Source organism: Abramis brama (genome assembly GCF_963993115.1).
Source record: "Abramis brama genome assembly, chromosome: 20".
NCBI lineage: Eukaryota > Metazoa > Chordata > Actinopteri > Cypriniformes > Leuciscidae > Abramis > Abramis brama.
In genome coordinates this window covers 18393024-18411612 of record NC_139982.1, presented here as the reverse complement: position 1 = coordinate 18411612, position 18589 = coordinate 18393024, and the positions used below count along the sequence as shown (strand labels likewise).

General features: G+C 34.8%; 1 protein-coding gene across 1 annotated transcript; it reads left to right on the top strand.

Moving 5' to 3' along the window:
* The first annotated feature begins 5447 nt into the window (after positions 1-5447).
* Positions 5448-12362, top strand: LOC311070527 (uncharacterized protein). The gene is made up of 8 exons (XM_084094436.1): positions 5448-5817; positions 6916-7055; positions 7536-7699; positions 9147-9236; positions 9508-9673; positions 10277-10435; positions 11301-11984; positions 12100-12362. Exons 1-8 carry the CDS (start codon positions 5775-5777, stop codon positions 12142-12144), a joined length of 1491 nt encoding a protein of 496 aa, XP_083950562.1. The 5' UTR covers positions 5448-5774; the 3' UTR covers positions 12145-12362.
* Positions 12363-18589: the final 6227 nt, after the last annotated feature.

Below are 18589 nucleotides of genomic sequence, written 5' to 3'. Positions count from 1 at the left end.
ACAGATATACAACAGCACTTAATATGCATGTTTTCAGAATTATTACCACAAAATATGTACATATGACATACATATATGCCATAAATACAATTTATTAAACATATTTGAGGATTGCTTCATATTTGATATTCCCTCTGGGGCATCAATACAATATAAAAATAGATTATAAATGTGTTCATAAATGATCTGATATGCTTGTTTTACATGCTGAAACTTTCCATTAAAGTGTTTGTATTTTAAAGCACTTGTTATGTTGTTATTTTTTTACATCATCTCAAATTCCAGTAAAAGCTGACTTTCCTACATCATCCTGTCTACTGGGATTACTGGAAACATGAATAATACAGATGAATTACATTAGAAGAGACTGATCCTACCCAGGGAATGAAAGTGATCCTCACATCAGGAAGAGAGATACAAATGAGACGAGAGGACAAGCCTATATGATTCTGCTCTCATCTCATGTGACAGAAACCATTTAATGCCTTTGACCTTCGGCAAAAAGTCTGACATACTTATAAGCAGGGCTTCCATTATCTCTGACGTTCTGCTTGTTAGAATGTCGAAACATTAACTTTTGTTTGTTAAACTGTTTCCATGCCCCCAAAATGTCTGTGGTTGCCATGGCTGCTGCTCTAACAGTTTTGTTTGAGATGAAAAGTGAGAGGGAAACACTTTGGTTTCCTGCACCACAAGCCGCTCTGTGAGCTTTCCTGAAGGTGACATCTGTTGAAACCGACGACACAAGTCACATTACAAACTGCTTTATTCAGAGCTGGAAAACACTAATAGAAAACCATACTTAAAAAAAAAAATGTATTTTGCATAAAGAGTGGCTTCTGTTTAATAACATTTATGGTAACACTTAAACACTAACTAAGCAATACATTTGTTACAGTATTTATTCATCTTTGTTACGTTTAGTTAACCCTTAAATGCATGAATGTTTTGCCAATCATTATATGGATCTATATCTAACACAGTAATATAAAACTTTCCCGATATTAGAGTAACAATTACAGAAGAATACAATAAAGCATATTTTGTTACCTTTTGGAGCTTGGAAGGGTTCAGTTTAAGCAGATGTTTTATCATCACTGTCCTCATCAGAGCTCATTTCCCAGTACATTCAGCATCTGGCTCATATTCGCCATCTCAAACATATTCTCAAAACTATCATCTTCACCATCTTCAAAATTTTGATCGCTGACAGCTTCTTCAGTGACATTAATATTAGATTGCGTTCTGTACTTGCTCTCCAGTAAATCGCTGAGCCATTTCAAGTTTTGCTGATGATACTTCCTATTCTTTTGTTTTCTGCCTGCGGTAACTATGAGTGAAGCTCACTTCATTATTATATCAGACACTGAATTGCACTTATTCAGTCATCAAAAATGTTATTATTGTTGTAAATATTTAAATATAAAAAATATACTTACACTGTTATACACCTCGGGTCATTACCAACCCTATACAATTTTTACAAAAAATTAATGGGAAAACAGGTATTCTAATATAATATATATATATATATATTTTTTTTTATATATTGTTTATAATGAATTAATTGAGCAATACTAAGATGGTTGATGTCTAACTTTAAAAAAATGAATGAGGAGGAGGGTAGTGAACGACGTTACAGTATGCGTTTAAATGTTAATTGTTAATTATACCACAGTTTTCATTGTTAGTGTGACAAAATGTGAAAAATTAAACATTATTGTAAAATTTTACCACAATTTCTTACAATGTCATTTGTATTTCTTTTCTTTTTCTTTTTGCTAAAATCCATCATTTAAACTGAGTCAAATGCAAAAAAAAGAATTTTTGTTTTGTTTTTCTTTTATTCTTATCGCGGTTATCTTAATTCAATTTTTTAAAGAGGGCACAAGGATCTGTAGCAAACAGACGTAACTGTCACTCTGACATCCTCCGCTGTAAACAGACGTCTGACCTTTCTGAAATGTCACTATATTCCTTCACAGCATCTCACTGATAAGTGTATTTTTTTCCTTTTACCTTCAGTTTAAACTTCTGGCCTCAAATCTTTGAGGGCCAAGTGTCTCATTCGACAAAACGTGTGTCATTTGTGTCCCAATGAATGATGAACTGATGTCAACTGGTTAATATAGGAAATCACATCAATAAAACCAACTCGTTATATACTCATTATATATATATTTATATACACATATATATATACACACACATATATACTGTATATATATACACATATAGATAGATAGATAGATAGATAGATAGATAGATAGATAGATAGATAGATAGATAGATAGATAGATAGATAGATAGATAGCAGTGGTGGAGGAAGTACTGAATCTCAGTACTTAAGTAAAAGTACAAATAACCAGAGACATATTTAACGTTACTTTAGTAAAAGTAGAAGTACCACAATGAAAACCCTACTTAAAGTCCAACTGAAATCAAAATTGACCCTATTTACTTTGCTAGCGCATATTACTAGTCTTGTGGTGAACAATTAATCCGTGCAAGTTAATACACAGAAAAAAATGGTTTGCTGTCGTAATCTTTAATCAAAGTCTGAAAAGTTACTTCCGGTCTGGAACGGCGTTCCTTCTCTGATGACGTAGGTTTGAGGACTTGGTTTGTGAAACGCTTAACCACTCCCCTCAAACCGTTAGTCTGTAATGAGCGAGAGATGGAGAGGAGGAGCGCTAGAGTAAAACCCTGCCCTCTGTTCAATATTCCTTTTCACTGGGAAATACGTCACAACACTGGAGAAAAGTCGTTTGCAACTTCCGGTTCACGCGGACTTTAAGTAAAAAGTAAAAAGTACCTGATTTTAAATGTATTTTAAGTATTAAAAGTAAAAGTACTTGCATAACAATTTATTCTCTTAATGTCTATATTCTAATAATTAGGGCTGTACCAATATGCAATATGAATCCGAAATCGCTACACTCAGATCTACGAACCTGTGTCGCGGTGTGAGAAGGCAGAATCGCGACACACCCCTTTTTTGAAGTTAACATTATACAATATGTAGACCTACACCACAAAACTAGTTGAGGATAAATTAGAAGATCGCGTATCAGTAGCCTATCGCCAACTTCATCTTTGCAGCCGACACAGAAAACACTTGTTTATTAATAATCAATTAAAATGTCTCCTTGCTATATTTGACATATTCATTACTTTTGCCGGTTCTTTGTGACAGCTTTTATGTGCTTTATTGGCAGCGCCACCAACGCAGCACCGAAAACATGGAGATTTTTTTCAATCTCTGTTTTGGCAGGGGAAAAACTGATCATGAAATGTAACGAAAATGTAACGAAACGTTGTAGAAATGTAGTGGAGTATAATAAAGAAAGTATAATAATTGCTGCAAAAAGTAACGAAGTAAAAGTCAAAAGTATGCACTACTGATTCTACTTAAGTAAAGTACAGATACGTGAAAAATGTACTTAAGTAAAGTAACGAAGTATTTGTACTTCGTTACATTCCACCACTGATAGATTTCTGAAGGATCATGTGACACTGAAGACTGCTGATTTGCCATCATAGGAATAAATGACATTTTGAAGTGTATTATCATAGAAAACAGTTATTAGTTTGGAAGCTTGTTTCCACCACTGAATAAAAAATTAAAATTGGTAATTGGGGGGCCTGAAAACGCAAGCATTTGAAAACGATACAGTTCCTGTCTCTGTGTAAACTACAAAAACGTGAATTTGTGAAAACGGTTACGTCATGCGTATTACGTGTTCAGTCTATGGGCGCTGTGCCATCGCCACCTACTGGCCTGGCATGAATAATACAGCGTTTTTAGTAGTTTTCGTGTATCTGTGTGAACTTTCTGACTTTTTTTCTCGCAATTGCGAGTTTATCTCTCAGAATTGCACGTTTATATTTCCAATTCTGACTTTATACCTCACAATTGTGAGTTTATATGTCGCAATTGTGAGAACAAAGTCCAAATTGTGAGATAAAATTTTCAATTACCATTTGTAATTTTTATTCCATGGCGGAAACAGCTTCAATAATAGCCTAAGTGAGCATAAGAGACTTTAAAATAAATAAATAAATAAATTCTTTCCCATCTCAAACTTTTGAAGATCTTGAGCAGGAAATTGATCTGTTAAAGAATAATGTTATTTGTCTGAAGTGATGATTCATTAAACTGATTCATTTGAAGTGAAATTAATGATTTTGACACAATCAGCAGAAACCGGAACTCCTCCACACAACTGATTAACATTTGTTGAAACAGGTCTTATTAGTCACAAGAACAATTCCACTTTTTTTAACATTACAGGAAGTTAGGAAGAATGTAGGTGTCTACCGTATTAAAGCTGAAAACTGGGGTTGAAATGATGCAAGGGTGAGTAAACGAGACAATTCAAAAATTTGGTGAACTATCTCATACCATGTTTTTTGCATTATGTTGTTGTACCATAACATGCAAGTGATTCACCAACACCAAATAAGGAATAAGTACAGTCCCTAAACTATCCCTCCAGTCAAAGATCAAACTGATATAGAGTACAGTAATGCTGAAGCCACCGCAGAGACACTGGATGGAAGGTCTCAGGAAAACCCTGTCCACCAGCATGACACACACTGTTTCTGAAGAGGCTGCTGTCCCACGTGTGAGAGGTGGGGAGAACAGATTAGACCAGCCCTGCATGGCAAAAACCACAAAAATACAGTACACACACTTTAACCCTGATGAGTCAGATAATGATTCTGTGCCGGGCTGCCACAATGATGACCTCTTTACTGACATGATGCGTTTGGGGACACTGATTTTAACTAAACGGATTTCAAGGTTTAATGTTAATATTATAGGATATTATATTATATTATATTTACATTCATGCATTTGGCAGACGCTTTTATCCAAAGCGACTTACATTGCATTTCAAGGTACACATTCACATTATATATTCTGTAAATTTTAAGTGTGGCATAATTGTCTAAATGTATATTTATTTGAATATATATATATATTCAAATAAATATATTATATTTATTATATATATTATTTTATTAAATTGTACGTTTTAAATGTGGTTTATTTATTTATTCATTTAAATTTCTTTCTGTGAAATTATTTGTTTGAAAATATATTTTTTAAATGTCACTTGGTTTAATACTTTGTATTATAATTAATGCTGTACATAAAATAAAATAAAATAAAATAAAATGTATATATAAAATAAATGTTCCCCAAAACTTTCGGTAGGCTACATAAACATTCTTTTATTTTAAATAATTTATTTTAATAAAATCAACTTTGTATTATAATTAATAATGACATTCCGACATTAAGAATGGCCTAATTACCCAAATTATTTTTTTATAGCTTTTATTGGCCTAGTATCAAGTATCACACTTGTGTTTTCAAATTGGGTTTACATGACTTCCTGCAAGTACAAAACCCACCGATAAAATCAGAAAGAGAGTGTGTGTGTGTGTGTGTGTGTGTGTGTGTGTGTGCGCGCGCACAGTGAGACCACATTTCTTTCCTCTGCGCGTTCCATTTCTCTTCAGGAAACTGTACGCTGTCGCTGTGATCTATAAGAATGTTTGTGTTTTTCCTCCCTCCCTCGCGCTGTCATTCATCCGTGAGCTGAGCGTCTTACCCTCTGTACAACACTCTGTTTTTCCAAACCCAGCGTGGAACAATGTGTGAGGTGAATGTCAGCGAGGTATAACAGTCAACACACCTTCATAATGTTCTTCAGAAGTGTCTCAGACGTGTGAGACTGAGGACAGTTTTAATCTTGAGCAACATGACACTCAAATCACACTTCACGCTACCACGCGCACCAACAGGTACGTCTCTGGCATTCCATGTCCAAGATTTTGCGACGGTTTGAAGGAATATTAATCTACAATCATTATTATATTGGTTACACTTTATTTTAAGATTTCCGTGTCTCAGCGTATTTAGGTTAGGATTAGTTACATTTATATTTATTACTAAAGTAACGACTTGTAACGTGTAACATGGGCACTGTAAAATAAAAACAGGCCTAACTTATTGTTGTTAATTATTTAAGTATGATATATGTGTAATATTTGTTCAACTGTTTATTATGAATATGGCAATAAATTGTGTGGTAGTGTGAAATTAAAGTCACTACGCTATTACTTAAAAAGTTCCACTTAACTTGAAGTAGGCTACGTTAAAAAATGACTTTAATTTAAGGATTAAAAAATAAATATATTTTAAAAAAATTACTTTAAGGATTAAAAACTAAATAAAAAAATTACAAAATTACACATACACACACACACTTGTACATACATACATACATGCATACATACATACACACACATATATATATATATATATATATATATATATATATATAGAGAGAGAGAGAGAGAGAGAGAGAGAGAGAGAGAGAGAGAAAATAAAACAAGCAAAATAAATAAATAAATAAATGTTCCCATAACTTTCAGTAGGCTATATAAACATTCATTTAATTTTAAAAACTTAAATTACATAAGTAACAATAAATAAATAAATAAACAAGACAAGAAAATAAATGAGAAAAAGAAAAAAAGTTAGTATTTATGGAATTTTGGTCATTGAGTCAGTATTTATGGAAGTTTTTAACAACAAAAAAAAAAAATCAATAACTTGAACAACCAATCAATAATAAAAAATAAAAAAAGAGAAAAAAGGACCCTAACAATTGGCTTTGTTAGATAGATAAATAAATAAACCTGCTGTTATTGAGTCACTTTCTTTAACAAAGTCATTTACAAACATTTAATTATTTAATTTAATTTTTAAACAGGAAAAATCAATAAATCAACCAATAAAGAGAGAAAAAAGGAACCTATAACAAACGGTTTTCTATGGAAGTCTTCGACGAAAGTACAGTGAAGTGAACTGATGGTTTTACACTTATATATTCATAGGATCTGTATGGAGCAGCGGACACTGTAAAAGACAGTACAGCTCGAAATCGCAGCTTAACTACCTCTCAAGAACACATCCGATGGACCAGAGGAGGCCCAAACCTCACAGGTTCCACTCCGGCCTGGTGTTTCGCCTAAAGGTACGTGACACGCAATGGGACACTTAAATCCCACGTCACAACTGAATGTCACTGTAATGGAATCAAACAGTCAAGCTGATTTTTAGTGGATGTACAGTATGACATAATTTCCTCTCAAGTTGACACAAGTCATCTCTTTTACACAGCTGTATCACTTGTAACGTGATCTAATTTGGGCTTCCGAGATCCTAAAATTACAGTAAATGTGGGCTGGCGTGCTGTGATGTATTGATACATGAAATTCGTGGGAAATTTACATGTTTTCGCTTTCACTGAGAAAGGTGCCTTGTGTGGTAAAATATAACCATGCCGAACTGACTCTGCTCTGGCATGATAAACAAGAACAATGGCTCTGTTGAAACAGCCACAGGCGTTTTATGACGTCGCCGGGAAAATAGGCAAATGAGCCCTGCAGGGCTTAGAGCCGGTGACACTGGACATCGTGTGCGTCGTCTCATCTGCCTTTCTATATTGACACAGGACCGTGTGAGGATGGACCACAGCCAGCATGAAGGAGACGTCCAGGACAACACTGAGAGCAAACTGAGGGAACTGGCCCTGAAGTGGTTTACAGAGACCCAGGCGCCTTTAATTCTCCACAACGGCAACTTTCCGGAATGGTTCCAAGGATTTATCAGCAGAAAGTAAGAAATGTTTCTGAGAAACAAGCTTTTAGAACAGGCAACAGATGTTTTTAAGCGATACTATCTGTTATGTGATGTTACGACAGCATAAAATATGAATTCTTCCAAGAAAAAAGCTTGTTCATTTCAGGTGTTTTGTAGTTTAAAAATATGGGGTTATTGGGAACACTTTACAATAAGGCATAATGCATTAACTAACATGAACTGACAATGATAAATATATTTGAACTTAACTTAGTTGATAAAAATGATAGTTACACATTATTTGGTAACACTTTATTTTAAGGTGACATAGTTACACTTTACATGTACTTAATAACAGTAAATTATGCTATAATTACATGCAACTAACCCTCAACCAAACCCTAATCCTATAACCCTATAGTAAGTACATGTAGTTAATCAATATTACTCAGTACTTAAATATATAATTACACTGTAACAATAAAGGTTAACCCTTTACTTTAAGATGACATTGTTACAGTGTAATTATATATTTAAGTACTGAGTAATTTTAATTAACTACATGTACTTACTATAGGGTTAATGTAAGGGTTAGGTCTTGGTTTAGGGTTAGTTACTTGTAATTATGCATAATTTGCTGATCACTTATAATTTAACATGTATAAGTGTTACCAAAATGTTCATGTTTATGTTAGTTCATTAACTAATGTTAACAAATACAACTTTCGATCTTTAAAATGTAATGTTGAGACTAACATTAACTAAGATTAATAAATGCCATATAAGTATTTTTCTTTGTTCATATTAGTTAACTAGTGTTGACGAATCAAACCTTATTGTAGGGTGTTACTGAGTCAAACCTGTACTCTCTTAAAGGAAAGGATCTTTATTGTCATCGTTTGTTCCATGAAGAACTTGAAACATTTGTGGAATCTTTCCATTCCACAAAAGGTTCTTTATAGTGGTTCTTTTAAAGGGATAGTTCACCTAAAAATGAAAATTGTGTCATCGCTTACTCACCCTCAAGTTGTTCCAAACCTGTATGAATTTCATTCCTCTGTTGAACATAAAAGAAGATATTTTGAAGAACGTTGGTAACCAAACAGTTGATGCAGCCATTGACTTTTTTCCCCCCTACTATGGAAGTCAATGGCTACCGTCAACTGTTTGATTACCAACATTCTTCAAAATATCTTATTTTATGTTCAACAGAATGAAACTCATACAGGTTCGGAACATGAGGGTGAGTAAATTACAATATTTAAATTTTTGGGTGAACTAACCCTTCAAGAGCTGTTCACTGAAAGGTTCTTTGGAACCAAAAGTGGTTCTTCAATGGCATTGCAGCGAAAAACCCTTTTGGAACCTTTATTTTTGGAACCATTACATTTGGAATTTTCGGTAACATGATCTCAAACTGTTATGCAAGCATTATTCAAAGTTGGAACTCTATCATAATTTGTGGTGGTGTCGTGTTTCACAGGGATGCAGAGGAGCATCTGAAAGACAAGGAACTGGGCTGTTTCCTCATTCGGCTCAGTGATAAAGCCACTGGATACATTCTTTCATATAAGTAAGTATACTTACAAAATAAGGGCTGGAAATGTCATTGGTGTACCATTTAGCGTTGTTCTTTTCCTCCAAAATGACTCAGCTAATAACCAGATGTTTGCATTTCCTTGAAACATTTAAAATGCAAACTTTTTGGTTGCGTTCCAGCATTTTCTGGGGTTAATCTTTAGCTTGTGATGTCAATCATTCTTAAAATATCAGAATGTTTTCGATTAATACATTTTTTTAATTTACTGAATTTTTTTTAAATGGTGCAAATAATTGTTTTTCAGAGGTCGCGATCGATGTCGGCACTTTGTCATCAATCAGAATAAAGATGGTCGTTTTATTGTGACGGGCGACACAGAGATGCACAACACTCTCACTAGCCTCATTGAATATTACAAGTCAAGCCCCATTGAACCATTTGGAGAATATCTGACGCTCTCATGTTTTGAGGTGAGTTTGTGCTATATAGCCTATACACATTTAGAATATTATATATTTTAAGAAAATACCTATTTATTTTTATTTTACACATTAGTGTTCAAAGGTTTTGGTTTCAGTAAGATGATTTTTTAAGAAATGAATACTTTTATTCAGCAAGGATGCATTATATTAATCAAAAGTGACAGTAAAGACGTTTATAATTTATAATTCTTCACATAAACACTGTTCTTTTGAACTTTCTATTCATCAAAGAATCCCCCCCCCCCAAAAAAAACCCCAATGTTTTCAACATTGATAATAATAAGAAATGTTTCCTGAGGAGCAAATTTTACAATATATTCAAATAGAAAACAGATATTTTAAATTGAAATAATATTTCACAGTATTTACTGTATTTTTGATCCAATAAATGCAGCCTTGGTGACTTAAAAAAAAACAAAATTACAAAAAATGTTTTAATTAACCCAACGTTTGAATGATATATATATATATATATATATATATATATATATATATATATATATATATATATATATATATATGTACAAGGTAAGCATTACCATGTGCTATTGCTTTTCTAAACTTTTTTCATTTTTTTATTTTGTGTTGCAGTCTTCCACAAGCGAGCTGTATGATGTAATTCACTTTGACCTGAGGGAAAAGCCAGGACTGAGTGTTAATGCTGTGAAGGATATTTGGGGCTATCAGCGTAAAAAACACGACTCAATGCAACCTCCCGCCTTGCCGCCCAAGAGCAACAGAAACACACCGGTATGTCACATTTGCCATTTAATCATTTGAATTCAATATGGAATAATAGTGTTTTTAGTAATTCATTTTAATAGCTATTATTTACGTTTATTAATTAGTTGATCGGTTACTTTGTTGCATTTATTAAATTGTAAAAAAAAAAAAAACATGCATACTTAATTTACTGATTATAATTGTGTGTAAATGTGGTCACACTTTATATCGTGTCTTTAACTATATGTAATACCATAATTAATCATTTGATACAAAAAAAAATACATTTTTACATTGTACTTATATTAAAAAAAATTACCTGCTTGCAATTACAGGTGTATTTAAAACCTGTAATTACATATATAATTACACTGTTGACCCTTCCTTGACACCTTAACCCACCCTTAAACCTACTTAACCACCTAACCCGACCCTAACCACACCCGTATCCTACCTCAATAGTAGCAAATGTGTTTTGGTAACACTTTATTTCACAGCGTGCTTGTTACACGTTACATGTAGTTACTATAGTAATAGCACGCAACTATTACTATTACAGTGTCTAATTACACTGTAATTATACAAATAAGTACTGAGTAATATTAATTAACAACATGTACTTTCTATAGGATTAGGGTTTGGTTGAGGATTAGTTGCATGTATTACGCATAATTTACTGTTATTATTATGGTAAGTACATGCAACATGTACATGTAACAAGGACACTGTAAAATAAAGTGTTACCATAAAGAGTAACCGTGTTTTGCAATACAACATAAACACAATAAGGAAAGTAAGTTGTTAAAGACACCTAATATAAAGTGTGACCGTAAAGTAAAGTGCTTAAACATCTGTGGCTTCATATCTGGATAATTATGATTTCCTTTCACAGGCAGTACCTCCAGTGCCAAGAAAATGCCCTCCTCTGAAAGCCGCCTCCTTGGATGTAAAGTCCAGCACAGAAAGCGTGCTGTACACGACGATAGACCTGCAGAAGTCCAAAGGAAGAGTCAGAACGCCAACCGAGGGCAAAGACATTTCACTTACCGCTAGAAGGGAACTCAGAGCCCAGAGACAACAGAAAATCCCTGCCACAAACCAAGGAATCATTTACTCCGAGCTCATGGTGCCGAACTGCAGAAGTCAATCCCTACCATTCCTGGATGACGACTGTGAAGAAGAAGAAGAAGGACACTTTAATAGAAGAAGCCAACCGCAAATCTCTTCCCATGTACAGAGGGAACCGCTCAACAGTTCCACCACCAACATGTTGCCAGGTCTTAGCAACAGCCTGGATGTATTATGCAATTCATCACTGTATCAATTAGCCGGAACACCTGGCAACCAAAACATGGCGGGGATGAGAATGTCAAAGATCAGCGCGCAGGAAAGCGATGCTATGTATGCCGAGGTGCCTCTTGAACACGTTCCAAATTACTTCCTGGTTGACGACACGTACGAGCAGATTCCCGACTCGCAACCTACAGCGAGAGCAGAGGAGAAATCACACACTAATACCTACGAGACGCTAACAGACTTAAAACCCAAGCAGATTATTTCTGGCCGGGCCATTAAGGTGAGTGTCGGTGTGATTTTGGTATAACAATTTCTACGAATATTTATTAATATTTTTAGTTGAACATAATATTTAGAGATAATGATTGTAATAACGTACCTGTTGTTTCCTGTAGACTGATAAATGGAAATGGCTGTCCCCGGAATACTGGAAAAAATAACTTCTTCACCCTCAGAGAAAAATCATCAAATTACACTAATAGTGAACAGTTGTTGACGAAAACTACTTCCATCCACCCAAGCTATTTCTGATTATTGAATACTAGAATAGTACAGCTTTATTTTTCACCATATTTGTGGGATTTCTGTCTGTGAATTTGTGAAATGTTGAAATGTTAAAATAATATTTATTAACTTAATAAACATATACATATCTGAGTGTCTTTGTCTTGACAAGTTTCATTCTTGTTAGTCATGTGATTGGTGTACCTCATGATATAGGCCCTTGTGAAAAAGAAGTGTGCTTTATTGTATTGAACGTGCACTTGTAGTGTGCTTCAAATTTGAAAAGTATATATTTTTTAAAAAAATATAAAAAATGGGATAGTAGGGCGGTGGGATAGTAGGCCTGCACAACAATTCTTGTCTCATCCCCACTTTATTGACCATGAGCCTATAATTATTAATACACAGAGTGGGAATTGGAAGCTGTTAAAGTTTACAGTCTTCTAAATTACCTTACTTGCCAATAACAGAGACCATCTGTGAAGGTGCACATCTGCCTTTACGAGACTCAGTACAACTGCTGGAAACACAGAAAGACAAGATGTCATTGTGTGTGTTCTCTTTCATGGCCTTTCACTGAGTATTAATAGAGTCAAATGACAGATTTCCGGTATGACACTTCACACATGTAAATAAGGAGGCTACTATTTGAAATTGAACATTAAGTTCAAGCAAATCTAAAATCTATATAAAATTTTCGAGTGATTGTGATCCTTTTGTAGGCTAAATGCATTCATGCCTGTGTAAACACATCTATTCGGGCAATTATTTAGGCCACCAGAAATCCGATAGATGAATTACGCTTATGGTGCAGTCAAGTCCTCCTGAAAAGTTAATATTTACAGGTAGGGAAGTCATAATTTTCAGCAAAAATATGATCTGCTTCTACAAAATAATGAAATATGCTATCAGGTGTAGGCCTATAGCAGCTAACAAACATAATTATGCGTCGGAGTACTTACAGATATTATACAAATATAATGTGACAGAGGTCCTATTATCTGTCAAATTATTTATTTCTATTTATTCATTAATTGTGCTTGTTAGCTATTAGTAATCAACCAGATAACTGATTTAATTATTTGTTAATAAATGGCTAACAACCAGCTAATACTCATTATGACAGTCACATTAGGCTATCTGTAAACTGTTTAAGATTTCTATTTATTCATCAGGTGCTTGCTAAGCTATTAATAACCAGCTAACTGACTGAACTTACTATGCTGCTTATTAAGCTATTAGCCATCTGCTAATACTCATAGCATGACAGAGTGAGTTAGATTATCTGTAAACTGCTTTAGTTTTCTATTTATTCATCAATGGCGCTTTAGGCTATTAGCAACCAGCTGAGCTAACTGCTTTAATGCTGCTTATTAAGCTAATAGCAACCAGCTAACTGATTTAGCTTAGGTTATATTCATTAATGCTGTTTATTAAGCTATTAGCAACCAGCTACTGATTTAGCTTAGGTTATATTCATTAATGCTGTTTATTAAGCTATTAGCAACCAGCAAACTGATTTAGCTTATAGTGCTGCTTATTAAGCTATTAGCCATCTGCTAATACTCATAGCATGACAGAGGTGAGTTAGATTATCTGTAAACTGCTTTAGTTTTCTATTTATTCATCAATGGCGCTTTAGGCTATTAGCAACCAGCTGAGCTAACTGCTTTAATGCTGCTTATTAAGCTAATAGCAACCAGCTAACTGATTTAGCTTAGGTTATATTCATTAATGCTGTTTATTAAGCTATTAGCAACCAGCTACTGATTTAGCTTAGGTTATATTCATTAATGCTGTTTATTAAGCTATTAGCAACCAGCAAACTGATTTAGCTTATAGTGCTGCTTATTAAGCTATTAGCCATCAGCTAATACTCATGACAGAGGTAAATCACATTATCTGTAAACTGCCTTAGCTTTCCATTCATTCATCAATGGTGCTTGCTAAGCTATTAGCAACCAGTTATGATCAGCTAAGACCAGCTAGAATCCAGTTATCATGATCCAGAACACAGCTACCATCTTAAACTGTGTTTTCAGACTCAAATGAACTGGTCTCAACAACAGTGCTAGCTGTTGTACGCCCTGTAAAACAATAAGCGTGGGCAACATAAAACAACCATGACAACCAAATAACATTAATGTTCTACTTCAGTTGGCTCATGCAGAGTGTTTAACAAAAAAGCTAAACTGTCTACTTAACTGTAGCCTATATGGATTTAAAATATAGGACTACTGATCATGGTAATCATGCATAACTACACGATACTGCACAACTACACATCATTAAATCATTGTTTCCTAGAAAATTAAGCACTTCACAAAGAAACTTCCTCACTCCATCCAGAAAGTAGAAGTGATATCCTCACATGTGATTTATGTCTGGAAGAAATTTATAGCGGCCTTTCTGACTCCCTGGAGAAGCAAGACTGTGATTTGCACGCTTACGCACAAACTCAAGGGACCAAATGGTGTCGGACAAGATCTCCATGTAAAAGGGGACAATAAAGCTGCCAGCAGTGACTGCTCTGGTTTTTGTGGGGAGCAGGAATCGTAAATAAGAGACTCATTGCATAGACAGCGTAACTTCAGGCAGATTTAAGAAAAGACGAGAGACGGCCTACAAAATGTATCCTTCTCTGTATGACACATACACTCTGTGTATGATGAATGACATCTACCAGCAGGGGCTAATGAGGCTAAGCTAACCAGTTAAATGTTCCTTGCATCGGAATATGCATACTTCCCTACTATATAGTAAGCAACATTATTGTACTATACAGTATACACATTCACTATGTAGAACATACTTTTTTAACAGTTGCAAAGTTCATTCCTCATCAAATGCAGAAACTACTCAGGCAGTATGAGATTTCAGATGCAGTTCTTGACCACCATAATATCTATTAACGTAATCCTAAAATCGAAAGCTGTGTCCTAAATCGCCGCCTATACCCTTATTTAGTGCACTATTTGAGGGGACAACCATGGTGTTAGAAAACAGTGGACATTATCAAGTGCACTCATTCAGTCCCACAATGCACAGCAGCAACGACCAATTTACACTCAATGAATACCCATAATGCACCATGAGGGTTGCGCTGAATGAATTCCTGCGTCTTGGCAGTAGATGCCATGCTAGTGGAAACATATAGTGATACCTTTTTAATTGATTATTGTTTAATTAAGGTTTATACAAGCAAGTTTCTGAATTTGTTTTCATTCACTCCTTCAATATGACTAATATACGGAATGGTTATTGAGGGTATGGGGGGGGGGGGGGCGATTTCGGATACAACCACTGATCCAGAAACACATGCTACTATGCTAAATCGCATTAGCATAAGGCTACAGTGGCAAAAAAGACTTGGAATTCTAACGGATTAATGAAAAATGTGATGCAATGGGTTGTGTAAAACCTAGAATGTTGTGTTTGCGGATTCAAACAAATGTATCGCGTTTCCTTGTTTACAGTTATTGATCAGGAGATTAGCCTGCCTGACAAAAAAGCCATTACTTGAACACATCCAGTAATACTGATATATCCTGCCCTTGTTATCGAACTGGCGCCTAAAAACACACAAAAATGGATGGTTTTGAAACTCTTGGGATGGCAAACATCACTGAGCTAATAAGATTAGAGGGCAGCCAAGGCCAGCACAGAGTGTGTGCACAAACCACCTTGCATGTGTGAGTCGCTGACGTCCTGTTTTATGCTCTGCGTCCAGAAGAATCAATGCTCTAATGCCTACATTACTGTCAGCAGCCGGAGTGTCTGTATCAGACTGGAACAGAAGCACATCTAAATCAGCAGATGCTCAGGGTGAGAGGCGCAATTAACGAAGGCGCATCATCAGCACTTACATCCCATTGGAGTTTTTAATACAGTCCTCATAAAGGGAGTTGAAGGTAACGGGATGAGGAATTAACTGCATATTAGCGCAGGCGGCCTTATCCCTAATGACCGCACACCGCCGTGATATCGCTAAAACGGTTCCTCAACAATCCATCCAGGCATGCCTTGTTTTATGTCTGAGAACTATTTTCGTGGTTACATAAGCCCTGCAAATGGGATCTTTTTGGCAATTAACAAAAGCCCAAGTGCATTTTTATTTATTTTTAACGTCTGTTTTAGTTGTTTTTGGTACGTGTATCGAACAAAACTTGTCTAACGATAAGAAACTTTAACCATTTCAGATAATCAGTGCTTTATTGGAATCTAAAGGGATAGTTCACCCCACAATGAAAATTCTGTCATTATTTATTCACCTTAATGTAGTTGTCTCAATTTTTTTTGTCCATACAATGAAAGTCAGTGTCCAAAACATTGGACTCCATTGACTTTCATTGAGACGTTTTTCAAATGATCTTCTTTTGTGCTCCGTCATACAGGTTTAGAAACATGAGGTTGCAGAAATGATTTAAATGTTTGGGTGAATTATCCCTTTAAGATCATTTTGCTACTAAATGAGTGCTCATATTAAACTATGATTTCCCTCCAGTGGATGATAAAATAGTTTATAGTGAAGGCATAAAAAGTGAAAATTATGACAAAGAAACATTATTATGAGATAAAGTCATAATAATGACAAACCTTGTCCTCAATGACTTTTTATCTCATCATTATGACCAAGTCAAAATTATGAGACAAAAAGGCAATTATGACTTTTAAAAAGTCAGACAAATTTATGACAAAAACAGTTGAGAAAATCATAATTGTGACAATTGCTACAAGTCATTATTACGAATTATAAATAAAGCCATTATTATGAGATAAAAAGTAATTATTATGAAATAAAATGTTGAAATTATTACATAATAACACGAGAGGACAAGTTATAATTATGACAAAAAGTCAATGAAGACAGTCGAAATTGAAATAAAAACTATTATGACAAAAAATGAGATTTTCAATTGATATTGACAAATATGAGATAAAAAGTTGAAATTTGAGAAAAAATCATAAATATGACAAAAAAAAACAAATTACGATAGAAAAAATAGAATTTTATTTGATAATTTTCATGTAAGGCCTATGTCGTAATTCAATTTTTCATGACTTATTTATTGTGAAATACCAAAGCATGATTTTTTTCTTATGTGACTGAAATTTGCTTCCATACAAAACATATCAAGAGACTAGATAAAATATATAATCTATATCTAGGTATGTCTCTTTTGACTTTAACCTAGCAACCACACAAAACAGCCTAGCAACCACATAGCAATGCCATTGCAGGCTCCCAAAATGTCCAAGCAACCATATATCCATTGCACATGTATGACTCATCAGTCCACTATCACACAATGTATGAAATGACAAGATCTGCAGGATCGCATACACACCGTCATCACAGCATATATATTTACACCTTAAACAATCTCCTTGCAAAAACGGCAAAATGCGCTTGAATCAGTGTTGGACGCTGTTAAGAGGACAGTTAGCGGTTGACCCAGTAAATCATCAGCTGAACTAACATGGCCAAGGACAGCTCTGAGCATCTCTGGGTAAAGATTTACCAGGCTCAAAGTGCGCTGTGTATAATCATACGAATGCTGAGGCAGCGCTGCTCCTAACGATCTCATTCAGCTTTAAAAGTCATTAAAGTGGAATACGACAGATAGGCTGAAGAATCATTGTTGGCCCATCTTTATTGTTAAGGCTGGTTGGTTTGCAGCTGCATAGGGGTTGAACTAGAGCGAGAGGAGGACAACGGAAAAACCAGGACCAGCACTGGGATTGCAAAAGTTTGGCTGTTTAAAATTAGCTTTCAATATGTGACATAATGTACAGTACAAATATTTAGAATAAAATTAACCAAAATAATCAACTCTTAAGCAGTTAATGCAATAGGCTGGTGACCAGAAGACTGCAGGTTCGATCTCCAACATGAGCAAGTCGTAAGGTTCTCCAGAGGGATTGTCCCTATAAGTTCTAATATTCTGCATGCCTTTAAAAGGATCGTTTAGCATAAAATGAAAATGTAGTCATTTACTCACCCTCATATTCTCCCGTTGAACACACACAAAAAAAAAGATATTTGGAAAAATATCTCCAATGTTGTTTTGGACCCCATTGACTTCCTCCATTGTTCTGCAAAAAACTTGTACAAGCTTTGAATGATATGAGGATGAGTAAATTATGACCGAAATGCTTCCAGAGCAAAAACTAAAGGCAAACAATGGTAGACATTTATCCTCCAATGTGGAGTTGTCTGTTCAAGAAACATCAGCATTGGTATCTTCCTTTAAAGCCATTTTAGGTTCGTATATGGAAGGTGCTGCAGTACAGAAAGACGACAAAGAGAGAAAAAGCTTCGAAACACTTGAAATGTAGCGCACAAGTCAAATGGACTAATTTTACTGTACTTTTGTGGTG

Coding starts and splice junctions, on each gene's coding strand:
- LOC311070527 (XM_084094436.1), top strand. CDS start 5,775: ATGACACTCAAATCACACTTCACGCTACCACGCGCACCAACAG. Junction 7,056..7,535: donor GCCTGGTGTTTCGCCTAAAG/GTACGTGACACG, acceptor ATATTGACACAG/GACCGTGTGAGGATGGACCA. Junction 9,674..10,276: donor TGACGCTCTCATGTTTTGAG/GTGAGTTTGTGC, acceptor TTTGTGTTGCAG/TCTTCCACAAGCGAGCTGTA.